Source organism: Ranitomeya imitator, chromosome 3 (genome assembly GCF_032444005.1).
Source record: "Ranitomeya imitator isolate aRanImi1 chromosome 3, aRanImi1.pri, whole genome shotgun sequence".
Lineage (NCBI taxonomy): Eukaryota > Metazoa > Chordata > Amphibia > Anura > Dendrobatidae > Ranitomeya > Ranitomeya imitator.
Window position 1 is genome coordinate 826376197 of NC_091284.1, and position 19895 is coordinate 826396091.

The 19895-nt window shown below is 46.3% G+C and overlaps 1 protein-coding gene across 2 annotated transcripts in view; it reads right to left on the reverse strand.

The window, feature by feature from the left end:
- Window positions 1-551: 551 nt before the first annotated feature.
- RAB6A (RAB6A, member RAS oncogene family) overlaps window positions 552-19895 on the reverse strand; it is a 48095-nt gene continuing 28751 nt past the window's right edge. Inside the window, exons 2-8 of one of the 2 annotated variants that reach the window (XM_069759430.1) lie at window positions 17017-17075; window positions 14938-14991; window positions 14447-14552; window positions 12067-12178; window positions 11819-11912; window positions 4659-4725; window positions 552-1951 (exon numbers count right to left, since the gene is read on the reverse strand). In XM_069759430.1, the coding sequence (XP_069615531.1) occupies window positions 1887-1951; window positions 4659-4725; window positions 11819-11912; window positions 12067-12178; window positions 14447-14552; window positions 14938-14991; window positions 17017-17075 (557 nt within the window). In that variant the 3' untranslated portion in view covers window positions 552-1886. Of the gene's footprint in view, window positions 1952-4658; window positions 4726-11818; window positions 11913-12066; window positions 12179-14446; window positions 14553-14640; window positions 14747-14937; window positions 14992-17016; window positions 17076-19895 lie in introns of both variants that reach the window. The other variant, XM_069759431.1, reaches the window with a different exon arrangement.

Genomic DNA, 19895 nt, shown 5'->3' on the forward strand with positions numbered 1-19895 from the left:
GAGGTGTTATCAGTCATTGTACAGGAGGAGGTGAGCTGTGACATCACCTATTGTGAATGGAGGATCCTGTGTTATCTACTGTATATAGAGGAGTTATCAGTCATTGTACAGGAGGAGGAGGTGAGCTGTGACATCACCTATTGTGAATGGTGGATCCTGTATTATCTCCTGTATATAGAGGTTATCAGTCATTGTACAGGAGGAGGAGGTGAGCTGTGACATCACCTATTGTGAATGGTGGATCCTGTGTTATCTACTGTATATAGAGGAGTTATCAGTCATTGTACAGGAGGAGGAGGTGAGCTGTGACATCACCTATTGTGAATGGTGGATCCTGTGTTATCTACTGTATATAGAGGTGTTATCAGTCATTGTACAGGAGGAGGAGGTGAGCTGTGACATCACCTATTGTGAATGGAGGATCCTGTGTTATCTACTGTATATAGAGGTTATCAGTCATTGTGCATGTTCTTTTAAGAGAAGCAGACATATATATGTAGATTATGCACTGTCATGTAATCAGCCTCAGGAAGAGATCGGAGCACATACTCTTATACCCATGGAAAAAATGGATTTTTATTAATACCAAGAGAAATAACATAGTCAAGTGGTGCTGACGACAGACAGAAGACCTTGTGCTGCGCCAATCCCGTGCCGGCTGTGAACTGCCGACCTCATCGCTGCGATAATAAAAGGGGAGTAAACTTTTCTGTAAATAAAGCTGAATTAACTATACATAACGAAAAAAAAAAAAAATCAATTCAACGCATTTTGTTCCTTTAACCTTTACATTGGATGTAGCCGGCAGTGTAAAGAATGGCGCTTTTGCCATGCCTGCACCCACACATCTCTATGGCAACAGTTTCTTTAAAGAGATCTGCACGTTCCCAACTCGTCACTCACGTAGCAGGAAGCGTAGAGCTTTAACTAGAATTAAATCCTCCATGCTTTACACTGCAGGATGTCTCTAAAGAAGAAAATGATGCCAAATGGGAAAGAAAAAAAAAGTAGCTTTAGGTAGAGAAAAGTTTAAGACCCCCGGCAAAGCGGGATGGGAGAATATCACCCACCCCCCAGGCAGCATGGTGGCGGCAGCTTCCGCCGTACGTTTATAGAGGGCGGTCGGACTTCCGGGGCGGGACGCGGCAGTTCATGCGTTTCATTGTCAGGACCGTGCTCCTCCGCCACCCCCCGGCACGGCGAGATTCTGCTTGGCCACATTACAAAGTGCATTATTTATACTTTATTTTAATTAAAAAAAAAAAATCAAAAGAACAAACAACAAATGTTAATAAAAACAAACAAAAAAAACTATCGAAAAGCAGCAATTCACACCTCGGAAGCAGGGACATGCTGCGATATAAGACAACGGCGGGTATGACCAAACCCAGCGCACGGTGGAAGCTGCCATTTTCTGGGACGGACCATTATTTTTGGTGGGGGGGCCGTCTATGCTATTAGTGTGAAGATGCCTTACTGAGGCGCGGGGCTGCCGGTGCCTCGCACCTCGGAGAGGTTACTGGTCAGCCCATAAAATGGAAGTGTCCGCTGGGAGCACACGCTGTATCCCATCGATGCGAGTCTTCGGGGCCAGGCGTCCTGTAATACCGCCACTCACCAAGGGACGATGTGACCAAGAACAGGCAGATTCTTTCCTTGATGCCATTAGTTTCATTTACATTATGAAGACGCTGTATAGATTTATATATATATATCATTAACGATCCTTGCAGAACCAGAGATGGACAGGCGAGAAGGGTGAGCCCGTATTCACACTGCGGTTAATGAAGAGTTAATGGAGCGGGGGGGAGGGGGGTCTGGGAGGATCGGGAGAAGTAGTGACATGTCTGACGATGGAGGAGACGGGACGCGGAGGAACCGGGAGATTAACAGGAGCAGCCGCCTTCGCTGACAGGAGCTTCCTGAGGCTTATCCAGTCTGACGTCAATCACTGGGGAGGAAAGGGTTAAAGAAAATGCAATGAACAGATTAAAATGCCTAAAAAAAAACAAAAAAAAAACGCCCACCTAGATCAAGGATGATCGTCCGCTCAGCACACACAACTACATAAGTACCAGCACCACCTAGTGGCGAGGAAGTGCATTACACTGAGACCAATGTGTAACCAGTGCGTTATTAATGCTTCCACGCTCATGTCCTGCATAAGCCCATCCCCCTCGCCTGCTTTCTTCGCGCCACTGCATGATCCAGAACAAAATCACGAAAACAGCAAAGGGAAAATAATCCAGGACAAGACAATCAGTCAGGTCCAGACAAAAGCTTCAAATCGCAACCCAGAACTCACCCCAATTACTGCCGTATAACGAGCTCCTCACAAGTACAAGAAGTTCATCATCCGAGAGGAAACGTCAGCTCAACCGCAATCTATCTCCAGCGCGACCATCATACGACCACAACAATAAAATCGATCTCAACCTATGTGTCTGCAATTCAACATCACCCCACATTCAATTCATATTCACGGCCACAGGAGGCAGCATCATAGCAGTTATATTCCTTTACATAGGAGCGGTATTATAGTAGTTATATTCTTGTATATAGGAGCAGTATTATAGTAGATATATTCCTTTACATAGGAGCGGTATTATAGTAGTTATATTCTTGTACATAGGGGCAGTATTATAGTAGTTATATTCTTGTACATAGGAGCAGTATTATAGTAGTTATATTCCTGAACATAGAGGCAGTATTATAGTAGTTATATTCTTGTACATAGGAGGCAGTATTATAGTAGTTATATTCTTGTACATAGGGGGCAGTACTATAGTAGTTATATTCTTGTACATAGGAGCAGTATTATAGTAGTTATATTCTTGTACATAGGGGCAGTATTATAGTAGTTATATTCCTGAACATAGAGGCAGTATTATAGTAGTTATATTCTTGTACATAGGGGCAGTATTATAGTAGTTATACTCCTGAACATAGAGGCAGTATTATAGTAGTTATATTCTTGTACATAGGGGGCAGTATTATAGTAGTTATATTCTTGTACATAGGAGCAGTATTATACTAGTTATATTCTTGTACATAGGGGCAGTATTATAGTAGTTATATTCCTGAACATAGAGGCAGTATTATAGTAGTTATATTCTTGTACATAGGGGGCAGTATTATAGTAGTTATATTCTTGTACATAGGAGCAGTATTATAGTAGTTATATTCTTGTACATAGGAGCAGTATTATAGTAGTTATATTCTTGTGCATAGGGGCAGTATTATAGTAGTTATATTCCTGAACATAGGGGGCAGTATTATAGTAGTTATATTCTTGTACATAGGGGGCAGTATTATAGTAGTTATATTCTTGTACATAGGAGCAGTATTATAGTAGTTATAGTCTTGTACATAGGAGCAGTATTATAGTAGTTATATTCTTGTACATAGGGGCAGTATTATAGTAGTTATATTCTTGTACATAGGGAGCAGTATTATAGTAGTTATATTCTTGTACATAGGAGCAGTATTATAGTAGTTATATTCTTGTACATAGGAGCAGTATTATAGTAGTTATATTCCTGAACATAGAGGCAGTATTATAGTAGTTATATTCTTGTACATAGGAGGCAGTATTATAGTAGTTATATTCTTGTACATAGGGGGCAGTATTATAGTAGTTATATTCTTGTACATAGGAGCAGTGTTATAGTAGTTATATTCTTGTATATAGGGGGCAGTATTATAGTAGTTATATTCTTGTACATAGGGGGCAGTATTATAGTAGTTATATTCCTGAACATAGAGGCAGTATTATAGTAGTTATATTCTTGTACATAGGAGGCAGTATTATAGTAGTTATATTCTTGTACATAGGGGGCAGTATTATAGTAGTTATATTCTTGTACATAGGGGGCAGTATTATAGTAGTTATATTCTTGTACATAGGAGCAGTATTATACTAGTTATATTCTTGTACATAGGGGCAGTATTATAGTAGTTATATTCCTGAACATAGAGGCAGTATTATAGTAGTTATATTCTTGTACATAGGGGGCAGTATTATAGTAGTTATATTCTTGTACATAGGGGGCAGTATTATAGTAGTTATATTCTTGTACATAGGAGCAGTATTATACTAGTTATATTCTTGTACATAGGGGCAGTATTATAGTAGTTATATTCCTGAACATAGAGGCAGTATTATAGTAGTTATATTCTTGTACATAGGGGGCAGTATTATAGTAGTTATATTCTTGTACATAGGGGGCAGTATTATAGTAGTTATATTCTTGTACATAGGGGGCAGTATTATAGTAGTTATATTCCTGAACATAGAGGCAGTATTATAGTAGTTATATTCTTGTACATAGGAGGCAGTATTATAGTAGTTATATTCTTGTTCATAGGGGGCAGTATTATAGTAGTTATATTCTTGTACATAGGAGCAGTGTTATAGTAGTTATATTCTTGTATATAGGGGGCAGTATTATAGTAGTTATATTCTTGTACATAGGGGGCAGTATTATAGTAGTTATATTCCTGAACATAGAGGCAGTATTATAGTAGTTATATTCTTGTACATAGGAGGCAGTATTATAGTAGTTATATTCTTGTACATAGGGGGCAGTATTATAGTAGTTATATTCTTGTACATAGGGGCAGTATTATAGTAGTTATATTCTTGGGTAAAAGGATACTGTCTTCTTTACTCTTGTCCTGTGAGCTTTCCATACCAGGTAGAGCGGCTGCAACACGTCTGAAGAGCTGAAAGACACAGGAACATTCAGAAGCGAGAATTAAAGGAACAGTTTTCATGGAGAAGTAGATGAACCGACAATAATCTGCGTTCATCAATGTGAATGGTTGGTGCAACTGGTCGGGTAGGATTCAGACATTTAATGTTAAAAAAATAAATAAATAAATATTGCGGCAATAGCCTCTTAATCAATCAGTTGATAAAAACGTCATGTAGTCTCTGTATGGAGTGGAATCGACAACTTCCCACCCATCCATCCTCTTGACTGCTTTGGCCTTTGACTGATGGATGGAATGTCATCACTTTGATGGCCTTAAGCCAGGAGTTCAGTGTGGAGACTTTGTATTGTATCTTAATTAACCTTAATTTGCTTGTTTTTAGCAAACCAAGAACAATAGACTTATCTGTGTGTTGGCTTTTGAATTTAAGTTGATTTCTGGTTGGTCAAGAAAACAGACTTTTGTTGGTGTAAGCCAGTAATATTGACTTGTATTGTGCTTATCCTTGATCACTAGTGATGTTTGCCGATATGCTAATTATGCATTGTGTTATGGAGCCAGTTTGTTGACTTCAAAAGCAGAGAGGGAAAAACTAAGCAAATAGTTTAAATAATCAAGTAATGCTACTTGATCTCATCTCCATTCTTAACCCCTTCATGACCCAGCCTATTTTGACCTTAAAGACCTTGCCGTTTTTTGCAATTCTGACCAGTGTCCCTTTATGAGGTAATAACTCAGGAACGCTTCAACGGATCCTAGCGGTTCTGAGATTGTTTTTTCGTGACATATTGGGCTTCATGTTAGTGGTAAATTTAGGTAAATAAATTATGCGTTTATTTGTGATAAAAACGGAAATTTGGCGAAAATTTTGAAAATTTCGCAATTTTCACATTTTGAATTTTTATTCTGTTAAACCAGAGAGTTATGTGACACAAAATAGTTAATAAATAACATTTCCCACATGTTTACTTTACATCAGCACAATTTTGGAAACAAAATTTTTTTTTGCTAGGAAGTTATAAGGGTTAAAATTTGACCAGCGATTTCTCATTTGTACAACGAAATTTACAAAACCATTTTTTTAGGGACCACCTCACATTTGAAGTCAGTTTGAGGGGTCTATATGGCTGAAAATACCCAAAAGTGACACCATTCTAAAAACTGCACCCCTCAAGGTACTCAAAACCACATTCAAGAAGTTTATTAACCCTTCAGGTGCTTCACAGCAGCAGAAGCAACATGGAAGGAAAAAATGAACATTTAACTTTTTAGTCACAAAAATTATCTTTTAGCAACAATTTTTTTATTTTCCCAATGGTAAAAGGAGAAACTGAACCACGAAAGTTGTTGTCCAATTTGTCCTGAGTGCGCTGATACCTCATATGTGGGGGTAAACCACTGTTTGGGCGCACGGCAAGGCTTGGAAGGGAAGGAGCACCATTTGACTTTTTGAATCAAAAATTGGCTCCACTCTTTAGTGGACACCATGTCACGTTTGGAGAGCCCCCGTGTGCCTAAAAATTGGAGCTCCCCCACAAGTGACGCCATTTTGGAAACTAGACGCCCCAGGGAACTTATCTAGATGCATAGTGAGCACTTTGAACCCCCAGGTGCTTCACAAATTGATCCGTAAAAATGAAAAAGTACTTTTTTTCACAAAAAAATTCTTTTAGCCTCAATTTTTTCATTTTCACATGGGCAACAGGATAAAATGGATCCAAAAATGTGTTGGGCAATTTCTTCTGAGTACACTGATACCTCATATGTGGGGGTAAACCACTGTTTGGGCACACGGCAGGGCTCGGAAGGGAAGGCGCGCCATTTGACTTTTTGAATGGAAAATTAGCTCCAATCATTAGCGGACACCATGTCGCGTTTGGAGAGCCCCTGTGTGCCTAAACATTGGAGCTCCCCCACAAGTGACCCCATTTTGGAAACTAGACCCCCCAAGGAACTTATCTAGATGCATATTGAGCACTTTAAACCCCCAGGTGCTTCACAGAAGTTTATAACGCAGAGCCATGAAAATAAAAAATAATTTTTCTTTCCTCAAAAATGATTTTTTAGCCTGGAATTTCCTATTTTGCCAAGGGTAATAGGAGAAATTGGACCCCAAATGTTGTTGTCCAGTTTGTCCTGAGTACGCCGATACCCCATATGTGGGGGTAAACCACTGTTTGGGCGCACGGCAGGGCTCGGAAGGGAAGGCACGCCATTTGGCTTTTTAAATGGACACCATGTCACGTTTGGAGAGCCCCTGTGTGCCTAAACATTGGAGATCCCCCAGAAATGACCCCATTTTGGAAACTAGTCCACCAAAGGAACTAATCTAGATGTGTGGTGAGGACTTTGAACCCCCAAGTGCTTCACAGAAGTTTATAACGCAGAGCCATGAAAATAAAAAATAAAAAATTATTTTCTCAAAAATGATCTTTTAGCCTGCAATTTTTTATTTTCCCAAGGGTAACAGGAGAAATTTGACCCCAAAAGTTGTTGTCCAGTTTCTCCTGAGTACGCTGATACCCCATATGTGGGGGTAAACTACTGTTTGGGCACATGCCGGGGCTCGGAATTGAAGTAGTGACGTTTTGAAATGCAGACTTTGATGGAATGCTCTGCGGGCGTCACGTTGCGTTTGCAGAGCCCCTGATGTGGCTAAACAGTAGAAACCCCCCACAAGTGACCCCATTTTGGAAACTAGACCCCGAAAGGAACTTATCTAGATGTGTGGTGAGCACTTTGAACCCCCAAGTGCTTCATAGAAGTATATAATGCAGAGCCGTGAAAATAATAAATACGTTTTCTTTCCTCAAAAATAATTATTTAGCCCAGTATTTTTTATTTTCCCAAGGGTTACAGGAGAAATTGGACCCAAAAAGTTGTTGTCCAGTTTCTCCTGAGTACGGTGATACCCCATGTGTGGAGGTAAACCACTGTTTGGGCACACGTCGGGGCTCAGAAGGGAAGTAGTGACTTTTGAAATGCAGACTTTGATGGAATGGTCTGCGGGCGTCACGTTGCGTTTGCAGAGCCCCCCTGGTGTGCCTAAACAGTAGAAACCCCCCACAAGTGACCCCATTTTGGAAACTAGACCCCCCAAGGAACTTATCTAGATATGTGGTGAGCACTTTGAACTCCCAAGTGCTTCACAGACGTTTACAACGTAGAGCCGTGAAAATAAAAAATCATTTTTCTTTCCTCAAAAATGATGTTTTAGCAAGCAATTTTTTATTTTCACAAGGGTAACAGGAGAAATTGGACCCCAGTAATTGTTGAGCAGTTTATCCTGAGTACACTGATACCCCATATGTGGGGGTAAACCACTGTTTGGGCACACGTCAGGGCTCGGAAGTGAGGGAGCACCATTTGACATTTTGAATATGAGATTGGCTGGAATCAATGGTGGCGCCATGTTGCGTTTGGAGACCCCTGATGTGCCTAAACAGTGGTAACCCCTCAATTCTAACTCCAACACTAACCCCCCCACACCCCTAACCCTAATCCCAACTGTAGCCATAACCCTAATCACAACCCTAACCCCAACACACCCCTAACCGCAACACACCCCTAACCCTAACCACAACCCTAATTCCAACCCTAACCCTAAGGCTATGTGCCTACGTTGCGGATTCGTGTGAGATTTTTCAGCATCATTTTTGAAAAATCCGCGGGTAAAAGGCACTGCGTTTTACATGCGGATTTCCAGTGTTTTTTGTGCGGATTTCACCTGCGGATTCCTATTGAGGAACAGGTGTAAAACGCTGCGGAATCCGCACAAAGAATTGACATGCTGCGGAAAATACAACGCAGCGTTCCCGCGCGGTATTTTCTGCACCATGGGCACAGCGGATTTGGTTTTTCATATGTTTACATGGTACTGTAAACCTGATGGAACACTGCTGCGGATCCGCAGCCAAATCCGCACCGTGTGCACATAGCCTAATTCTAAAGGTATGTGCACACGCTGCGGAAAACGCTGCGGATCCGCAGCAGTTTCCCATGAGTTTACAGTTCAATGTGAACCTATGGGAAACAAAAATCGCTGTACACATGCTGCGGAAAAACTGCACGGAAACGCAGCGGTTTACATTCCGCAGCATGTCACTTCTTTGTGCGGATTCCGCAGCGGTTTTACAACTGCTCAAATAGAAAATCGCAGTTGTAAAACCGCAGTGAAATGTGCAGAAAAACGCGGTAAATCCGCCATAAATCCGCAGCGGTTTAGCACTGCGGATTTATCAAATCCGCAGCGGAAAAATCCGAAGAGGACCAGAATACGTGTGCACATACCGAAGCCCTAACCCTACCCCTATTCTAACATTAGTGGAAAAAAAAAAAAATTCTTTATATTTTTATTGTCCCTACCTATGGGAGTGACAAAGGGGGGGGGGGGGGGTCATTTACTATTTTTTTTATTTTGATCACTGAGATATAATCTATCTCAGTGATCAAAATGCACTTTGGAACGAATCTGCCGGCCGGCAGATTCGGCGGGCGCACTGCGCATGTGCCCGCCATTTTGGAAGATGGCGGCGCCCGGGGAGAAGACGGACGGACCCCGGCAGGATCGGTAAGTATGATAGGGTGGGGGGAAAGCACGGGGGGGGGGGGGGGGGGAGGGGAATCAGAGCATGGGTGGGTGATTCGGAGCGCGGGAGGGGTGGAACGGAGCACGGGGGGGGGGGGGGGTGGAACGGAGCACGGGGGGGTGGAACGGAGCACGGAGGGGGGTGGATCGGAGTGCAGGGGGGGTGATCGGAGCACGGGGGGAGCGGACACGAGCACGGGGGGGGGGGGGGGGGGGGGGTCCGGAGCACAGGACAGAGGGGAGCCGGAGCAGTGTACCGGACAGATCGGGGGGGTGGGGGGGGGGGCGATCGGTGGGGTGGGGTGGGGGCACATTTGTGTTTCCAGCCATGGCCGATGATATTGCAGCATCGGCCATGGCTGGATTGTAATATTTCACCCGTTATAATAGGTGAAATATTACAAATCGCTCTGATTGGCAGTTTCACTTTCAACAGCCAATCAGAGCGATCGTAGCCACGAGGGGGTGAAGCCACCCCCCCTGGGCTAAACTACCACTCCCCCTGTCCCTGCAGATCGGGTGAAATGGGAGTTAACCCTTTCACCCGATCTGCAGGGACGCGATCTTTCCATGACGCCGCATAGGCGTCATGGGTCGGATTGGCACCGACTTTCATGACGCCTACGTGGCGTCAAAGGTCGGGAAGGGGTTAAGGTACCGTCACACTAAGCGACGCTGCAGCGTCGCTGTTTGGTCGCTGGAGAGCTGTCACACAGACCGCTCTCCAGCAACCAACGATCCCAAAGTCCCCGGGTAACCAGGGTAAACATTGGGTTACTAAGCACAGGGCCGCGCTTAGTAACCCGATGTTTACCCTGGTTACCAGTGTAAAAATAAAAACAAACAAACAGTACATACTTACCTACCGCTGTCTGTCCCCGGCGCTCTGCTTCCCGCACTGACTGTGAGCACAGCGGCCGGAAAGCACAGCGGTGACGTCACCGCTCTGCTTTCCGGCTGACCGGCGCTGACACAGGATGCAGGAGGAGTGCAGAGAAGCAGAGCGCCGGGGACAGACAGCTGTAGGCAAGTATGTAGTGTTTGTTTTTTTTACTTTTACGCTGGTAACCAGGGTAAAACATTGGGTTACTAAGCGCGGCCCTGCACTTAGTAACCCGATGTTTACCCTGGTTACCAGTGAATATATCGCTGAATCGGTGTCACACACGCCGATTTAGCGATGTCTGCAGGGAGTCCAGCGACGAAAGAAAGTTCTGGACTTCTAGCTCCGACCAGCGATGTCACAGCAGGATCCTGATCGCTGCTGCGTGTCAAACACAACGATATCGCTAGCCAGGACGCTGCAACGTCACGGATCGCTATCGTTATCGTTGTGAAGTTGTTTAGTGTGAAGGTACCTTTAAGGTACCGTCACACTCAGCGACGCTGCAGCGATATAGACAACGAGCCGACCTAAACTAGATCGCTGTAGAGACGTCAAACACAGCAACTCCAGAACGATGCAGGAGCGATCCAGTGACGTAACGGCGACTCAATTATTGTTCTCGCTGGTTGTTGGCTCCATGTAAAACATTGCTGGCATCGTTGCTTTTGATGTCAAATATGACGATACACGCCGACCTGACAACGAAATAAAGTTCTGGACTTCTAGCTCCGACCAGCGATATCACAGCGGGATCCAGATCGCTGCTGCGTGTCAAACACAACGAGATCGCTATCCAGGACGCTGCAACGTCACGGATCGCTGTCGTTCTCGTTGGAAAGTTGCTCAGTGTGAAGGTACCTTTACCCTTTATGTAAATACTGAATCAGGGACACTTGTTAAGTCTAAAAATAGGTTACATGCCTCTGTATAAAAGAGAGAAGGAGAGACAGTCAGATTCTGCCAAGAAATCCATACATCCAAAAGGACCAGAGACAGGACAGCAGCCATTTTACATCATGGCTCCATCAAGAGAGACAAGGATCTATCATTCTACAGGAAACTATCTAGGGGTTTTCAGCCCCGGTTGGAAGAATACAGATCTGCTCCATTGACCATCACTGAACCATGGATACAATTGGAGAAGCCAGGTCGTGATCCTCGGATCAACTGGTCTTGTACCTTTTATGGACTCAATGGACTGTCATCTTCCTACTCTTGTCATTACCTCCTCTCTGCCACAGGTGGGGTAGCAACCTTGGAAGTTCTGAAGTAACATCTGCCATTATCCCGGCGAATCAGTTTAAGGGTGAGACTAATGTGCAACCATCTTGGGTACTGTGCTGGGACTGTTCTATGTGTTATCTGCCTGTTTTGTGGTTCAATAAAGTATTGCCGCACTGTTTTACACTCACCCTGTGTTGTCCAAGTAGCATTATGCCCACATTAAAGGGAGAGCGGGTGTTCGGCGGGACAGTCCCTGGTCCATGCGGTTTCGGCTAGCGGACCAGGGCGCCCGCCGTCCCCCCATGTCTCCACATTCAGCCCCCCTCTTTTGTGCACATATAATTCGCCCAACATCAGCGGCCGCCCTGGGCATGGGCCTACTCTATTTCACGGTGACTCCTCACCTGTTTTACATTATATCCGGCTTTTGCGCTGGTCTCGATAAACATTACATTCAGCTCCTTGGCTTTCCTCTCTCCTTCCTCGATGGACACTTGCCTGCAGAGTAATCACAAGACATAGAGGATTACCAAAGACCGCCTGCTGCCAGAGATCCCAGCAGAAGCTGAATTATTATTGGCCGATGACGTCGCAGAATCTCGTAGACGACACGGGAGCTGCACGCCTGCTGCAATCATGGCTGCCGTTTTACCTTTTGTCAGCGAGGTCGGTTTTATTCCCCACCAGCATGATGATCACATCACTGCCTCGCTCCGTCCTGACGTCATCGATCCATTTTGTCGTTTGTTGGAACGAGTTCACATCTGACGGGAAACAGCAGGTTACAGATTAATGGGCAAAAACAGGGAAAAGGGGGTGGGCAGCACTGGGAAGGTTGGATGTGCCAAGGAATGCCGACAGGAGCCCTGGTATCAAGTAGTGAGAGAGGAACCCCGAAAAATGCCAAGGAATCAGATCCTGCTGCATCCAGTCTTATACCTCGGAGCTGCACTCATGATTCAGCTGCAAGTTACGGATAAGGCTCATCAGTAGATCCCCCACAGCCAAGCTCCAATAAGGGCCACGGCTGTAGTGGGCAGAGCATCAGACAACTGTAAGGGGCTCCACAACTGATGGGGGCCATCACCATGCAAACACAAGGTGCAGATAGTGATAGATATGGATAGAGTTGAGTGAATATGTTCGGAGAATTTATGTTTGATGATCGGTTCCAAACATTCGGTAATTTCTACTCCAATGACGTTTGGCTGTGTTCAGCGAATAATGCAAAAATATTCGTCGCCGATCGTAATCGGAACTAAATTTTGAAAAATTTGCTCAACTTTTGTTAAGGACATACTCCCTGTCCCGTGACCTCGCCGCGCGCATCACTCCCTGTTCCGTGACCTCGCCGCGCGCATCCCTCCCTGTCCCGTGACCTCGCCGCGCGCATCCCTCCCTGTCCCGTGACCTCGCCGCGCGCATCCCTCCCTGTCCCGTGACCTCGCCGCGCGCATCCCTCCCTGTCCCGTGACCTCGCCGCGCGCATCCCTCCCTGTCCCGTGACCTCGCCGCGCGCATCCCTCCCTGTCCCGTGACCTCGCCGCGCGCATTCTCCCTATCCCGTGACACCACCACATGCATCCACCATGTCCTGTGACCTCATTGCGCGCATCCTCCCTGTCCCGTGACTTCGCCGCGCGCATTCTCCCTGTCCCGTGACCACGCCGCGCGCATTCTCCCTGTCCCGTGACCTCGCCGCGCGCATTCTCCCTGTCCTGTGACACCACCACACGCATCCACCATGTCCTGTGACCTCATTGCGCGCATCCTCCCTGTCCCGTGACCTCACTGAGCGCATTCTCCCTGTCCCATGACCTCGCCGCGCGCATCCTCCCTGTCCCGTGACCTCACTGAGCGCATTCTCCCTGTCCCGTGACCTCACTGAGCACATTCTCCCTGTCCCACGACCTCGCCGCGCGCATCCTCCCCGTCCTGTGACCTCGCCGTGTGTGTTCTCTGTGTCCCTGATTAGTAATTGCATTTTGTCATCTTTGGGGGGCTTGTGCCCCTTTATATCTTACAGTGTGTACTAGAGATCTTTGGCACATTCTACTACAGAGCGATGGAAATCGTCCTCTAGTGAATAAAACGATGTTTCCCCAGCGAGATCCTGCGGTATAACAGCAAGTGACGAGGAACATGGGACGACACATGGACACATCGGTGATGACACATTAAAGGGCTGTGAGCAGAACATGCACAAGAGTGAAACGTGCAAGACACAAGCACAAGACACGACGCGGCACAGAAAGCAAGCACACGACATGCACGCACCGCACGGCGCCCTCTGCTTATAACGGACCAAGGAGACTAGTAGAAGCCGGGTACTAGATGTGACCCGTACCACCAACACTGCCCCTTTAAGGGAGGGTCTCACTGGGGAAGGCTGACTTTATATTACAGTATCGGTATCAGAGAGACAAGGGGGCGCTATGATATCAAATAAAGTGCCCAATCGGTGAAGAAAGATTTAAGCTCCGGACTCTTTAGAAAAACAGGACTATACTAGTAGACAAAAGTACAGGAGTCTGTGACTCTTACACATATAATGCGGCATGGTATGTCCTAGTGGGGGAGGTCACATAAAGAACTCCCCCCAAAAAGGTAATGGGGGGTCTTATAACCCGATCTACAAGTGCATATATTAATAAATGGGCCTGGAACATCCCGGGCGTGACAATGCCGTCTAATGGGACACTACTAGGACCCCAACTGGTGTTACCAGCCTCAGCAGGGCGGGGGTCTTCTTCCCGCACATCGGTTGACGTTATTGGGAGGTACCGACTTATTTTATGGAGATCCAGGTGGTTGATGGGGAAAATATGCAAATGAGCTTTCCACCAGAAGGAAAAAGATTGCCTCTCTAGAGCCACCTGTAGGTAGCGACCATGTAAGTGGAGCTCTGGGGGTCCTGGCCTGCAGAATACAGTCGGGGGGGGGATAGTCCGTTATAGACAGATCTGCACGGCGGCAGCGACGGCCACCAGACGACATTATAGGAAGGCGAAGACGTTCTCGTCCACACTCACTTGTGATATCATAAACCACAACAGCCACAGTGGAGTCTCGGATGTAGCTAGGGATCAAGCTCCTGAAGCGCTCCTGCCCTGCTGTGTCCCAGAGCTGCAGCCGGACCTAACAAGTGTGCGGGGTGGAGGGGGCGCCGCGACGGGGAGAGAAAAAACAAACACACCGTCAGAAGGCCGCCAGCCGGGGTACCTACTTGTGATGTCGTAAACTACTACGGCGGCTGCGGAGTCGCGGATGTAACTGGGGATCAGGCTGCGGAATCGTTCCTGCCCCGCCGTATCCCAGAGCTGCAATCTGATCTGCGGGAAGGAAGACAATCAAATGCGCTGACGGAGGACACCCGCTATACCCCAGCTCCACCCGCGAGGAATACCGCACAACGGGTGAGCTCTGACGCCAGCACTTCCACGGACAGTCTGGATGCCGCCACTCACCTTGGGTCACCGCCATCATGTGGTGCACAGTACTGACAAGGGGAATAGATACTTACTGTTCGGTCCTCCAGGTACATGGTCTTTGATAAGAAGTCGATACCAATTGTTGCCTGTGAGGACGTAAAACACAGGGGGGGGTTAGGACGGGGAGGAAAAAAGACGATTAAAATGAGGAACAAGCAAAGTAGTGCCACAATAATACTGCCGCATATGGCCCACATAATGCCAGTATATGACATCAGGTATCCAAGTAATAGTTCTTAGAAAATCATCGAAGCACAGAACAGAGCGCCCACATACAATGCTGCCACGGAGAACACAATACCGCCACAGAGTGCCTACCCACCCACACAATACTGCCACAGAGAGCCAAAACACACACACAAAATACCGTCATGGAGCGCCCACCCACCCACACACAATACTGCCAAGGAGAGCCAAAACACACACAATACAATCATGGAGTGCGCCCACACACACACACAAATACTGCCACAGAGCGCCAAAACACACACACACACACACACACACAATACCGTCATGGAGTGCGCACACACACAGACACACACACAATACTGCCACAGAGAGCCAAAACACACACAATACCGTCATGGAGCGTCCACACACAATACCGCCACAGGCCACCCACACACACAATACCGCCACGGAGAGCACACACACAATAACGCAACAGAGCGCCAACACACACACACACACACACAATACTGCCACAGAGCCCCCACGCACATACAAAAACGGCCATGGAGCATCCTTGCACGTACACAATACCGATACAGAGTGCCCACACACAAAACCGCCACAGATCACACAATACCGCCACGGAGAGCCAACACACAATACCGTCACAGGGCACCCACACAAAATGCCGCCACACACACAATAATGCAAAAGTGCACACACACACACAATACCACCACAAAGCGCCAACACCCACACACATACACAATACCGTTACGGAGCCCCCATGCACGCACACTCATACAAACAACACCATGGAGTGCCCTTAAACACACATAATACCGATACAGAGCACCCACACACAATACCGCCACAGAGCACACACACACACACACAATACCGCCACGGAGCGCCCACACACACACACACACACACACACAATACCGCCACAGAGCACCCATACAGTACCGTAATTTACTAGCTACTAAAGCTATTGATGATAGTATTGGTTCACAACAACTCTAGTAACTCCGTGATACCGCCATGTAACAGCCACATAAAACTGACATACATACTCACATACTGATATAGTACAACCGACATAATACTGCCATGTAGTGATGAGCGAACGTGCGCTGAATGATAACGTCTTATCCGAACACCCACGGGTGTTTTCCTAGCATCTGGATGTGCTCCTATATTATTTCCAAGTCCCGGCGGCTGCATGATTTGTGGCTGTTTGACAGCCTGGACACGTGAGCGTTCTCTAACAAACAGGCAGTCCCTCATGTGTCCAGGATGTCTGTTAGAGAACGCCCACGTGTCCAGGCTGTCAAACAGCCACAAATCATGCAGCCGCCGGGACTTGGAAATAATATACGAGCACATCCAGATGCTAGGAAAACACACGAGCATGGCGGATAAGACGTTATCCGAGCACGTTCGCTCATAACTACTGCTATGTAAAATCCCCTTCAATACCGTCATATAGTACCCACATAATACTGCCATATAGTACTCACATAATAGTGTAACTTAGTACTCACTTAATACTGCCATATAGCACCAAAATTACACAGTACAAAGTTAATATAAAAGTAGCTCAAATTTGTGTCCCCCAATTCCCTATCCACAGTGAGCCCCTATAAGACGGGAGTCCAAGACATCTGCCCAGTTTGCCCCTCCCCCCGGGAATAGCACACTGCCCATACATAATATACGTTGTCACATCAAAATTAAACTAGTGGGCGACATGCAGAGGCCAATCAGGGTCCAGAGGAGTGAGGACTCACCTCACCGTCATCAGCAAAAAGTATATCATGTGACCTTAGTTGGCCGGGAAGCTATTGTGGCACATTGGCAGCACATCAGACGGTCCGGTGGCAGCGGATGTCGCCACGAGGCCAGAGTTACTGGAGCGTATTCTGCCATCTTACCTGGTACGTGTTGTCGAAGCTGTCATACATGAATCGTGTGATTAAGGATGTTTTCCCAACTAGAAGAAAAAAGAAAAAAGGAGACATTATATACAGGCAACGACATAGTGTATACCACCGCCATACAGTGCATACAGAAAAGTATACAGGACCGAGAGCACCATTGGGAATAGAGACGATAGTGACTATCAGAGGACACGGAGGAGTCGCTTCACACTTTAACATGTATATATGTAAAAATAATGGAGATCGATGAGCAAACAGTCAAGAAGAAGGCGCCTTAGCCAGAACAGAGAGGCAGCGGGTAGTGTGAGAAAAAGCAACCAAGCAAACGTTTACTCTGCCACGTGTGTAAAAGAGCCTGGAGGCTGCCAGATACAATACACAACTAGGCACATAAAAGAAACCGCAATACTGACAACTAGAGTTGAGCGACCTTGACCTTTTTAGAGTCGAGCCGGGTTTCGCGAAACCCGACTATCTCAAAAATCGGGTCGAGTGAAATCGGCCGATTATGACGTAAAGTCGGGATCGACCGAAACACGAAACCCAATGCAAGTCAATGGGGCAGCATAGTCGGCAGTGAGTGGGGGCCAGGAAAACACCTAGAGTGCCCATTTTAATGTAAAAACCATCCATTCTTCTTAATGAAGCTTGTCAAGCGTAATTTACCTTATAATAATTGGAAGGCATTTGAAATTGGGGGTCATTTGGCTAAAGTTGTGTGGGGTAGGGCTGGTTCAAGTAATTAGTGGGCCCAGGAAATCTGGACCACGTCACGGCAGTGGAGCAGGGAGAGGTAAGTATTTCAACTTTGCAAGTGCTGTGATCCTGAGCAAGCAGGGGGGGCCCACTCGTTGGCATTGGCACTGGCACAGGGCCCCTCAAAGTACAGCGGTGTGTTTGCACGGCGGGGGCGCCTCCCACCGGCAGCAACACTTTTGCGTACTATGAGAGGCCCTGTGCCAGTGACGTCGCCAACTAGTATTCCTCCCCCCACCTGATGAAGGAACCTGCACTTTCATCTGCACCTTCCTCTTTGTCCCCGTGTAAGGTGGTATGGTATGCGGGAAGAGCAACCTGACTTTCAGCAGGGTCACAATGTTGTTGTGTAGCGTGCACGGGGAATGTTGCGTTATGGGTCAATGTACCAGCAGACTCATCTATCACTGGCTGGGCAATGGGCAGGATGAGGAGGAAACACAGATATAGGCCCAAAGAATAAAGTGGGCTAAATGCAGTTCAAAATTGGTAACACAGGAATAACCAGGGGGCATTGCAGTGGAGGACAACTGGAATGAGAGGCTGACACAGAGAGTAGGGCCAAATCAGTAAGTAGTCGAAATGCAGTTCAAAATTGGCAACCGTAGTAAACAGGCGGCACAGCTTTGTTCAGTGGAGGAGAACAGCAAGGAGTGGCAGACACCGATAGTAGGCCCCAAACCAACTAGTAGGCCAAATGCAGTCTAACATTAACAACTACTTAACGAGAGCCTGAAAATGGAATTTCAGGACAGGAAACCAGGAGAACAGCAAGGAGTGGCAGACACCGATAGTAGGTCCCAAACCAACTAGTACGCCAAATGCAGTTGTTCCATTTAACCACAATTTAATGAGAGCCTGAAGATAGAAGTTCAGGAAAGGCAACCTGGGGAACACCTTGGAGTGTAACACACCATCTCTCTCCACCCCATACCCATTTTGTAGGCCTAATGCAGTGTACTTTTCTACAACTACTAAACGAGAGTCGGAAGACCGAAGCAATGGCAAGGAAACCTGGGGAACACCTTGGAGTGTAACACACCCTCTCTCTACACCCCATACCCAATTTGAAGGCCTAATGCAGCGTAGTTTCCAAGAACTACTAAACGAGAGCCGGAAGATCGAAGCTCAGGAAAGGCAACCTGGGGAACACCTTGGAGTGTAACACACCATCTCTCTACACCCCATACCCAATTTGAAGGCCTAATGCAGCGTAGTTTCCAACAACTACTAAACGAGAGCCGGAAGATCGAAGCTCAGGAAAGGCAACCTGGGGAACACCTTGGAGTGTAACACACCATCTCTCTACACCCCATACCCAATTTGAAGGCCTAATGCAGCGTAGTTTCCAACAACTACTAAACGAGAGCCGGAAGATCGAAGCTCAGGAAAGGCAACCTGGGGAACACCTTGGAGTGTAACACAACGTCTCTCTACACCACGGAAGGGCTGATTCTTAGGAAGGAAGGCTGTCGGAAATAAGCATTGCGCGTCCGAGGGTGATTATATTCTTATTAGGTATATACTCACCCTCGGACGCGCCCTGCTTCTTTATTTGGAATTAATGTTTATTTGCAATGTGGTGTTGACTTTCTCTATTATTTTGGTAATTAATGATTTTATTATTTTCATTGTTTTGCATCTTCTCGGCAATAATATAAAGAAGACGCGACAGGACAACACTCGGTGGATGCCATATCTGTGTTTTCAATTGAAAAAACCTTTCAGTTAACTACTTGTAGGAGAAAGTAATTGTAGCTGGTGGCCATTTTTAGTACTGTACCAGATTTTAGTTGTGTGTTTGTTTTTAATGTTAAAATGTCTGCATTTGATATCTCTCAGTATTTTCTTTTTTATAAGCAAAATACTTTTTTTTTTATTTTATGATGTTGGTTCAAGGGGTACACGGGCAGCAGTGGTGTGGTCAGTGGAGGCCTAGTGGAAGGAGTCACCGCAGACAGGCATCGAAGGCCTAAAATAATAACACATGGCTGTAGGCAATTTTAAATTGGTTCCAGGGGTACACGGGCAGCAGTGGTGTGGTCAGTGGAGGCCTAGTGGAAGGAGTGACCACAGACAGGCATCGAAGGCCTAACATAACAAAAATGTCAATACAA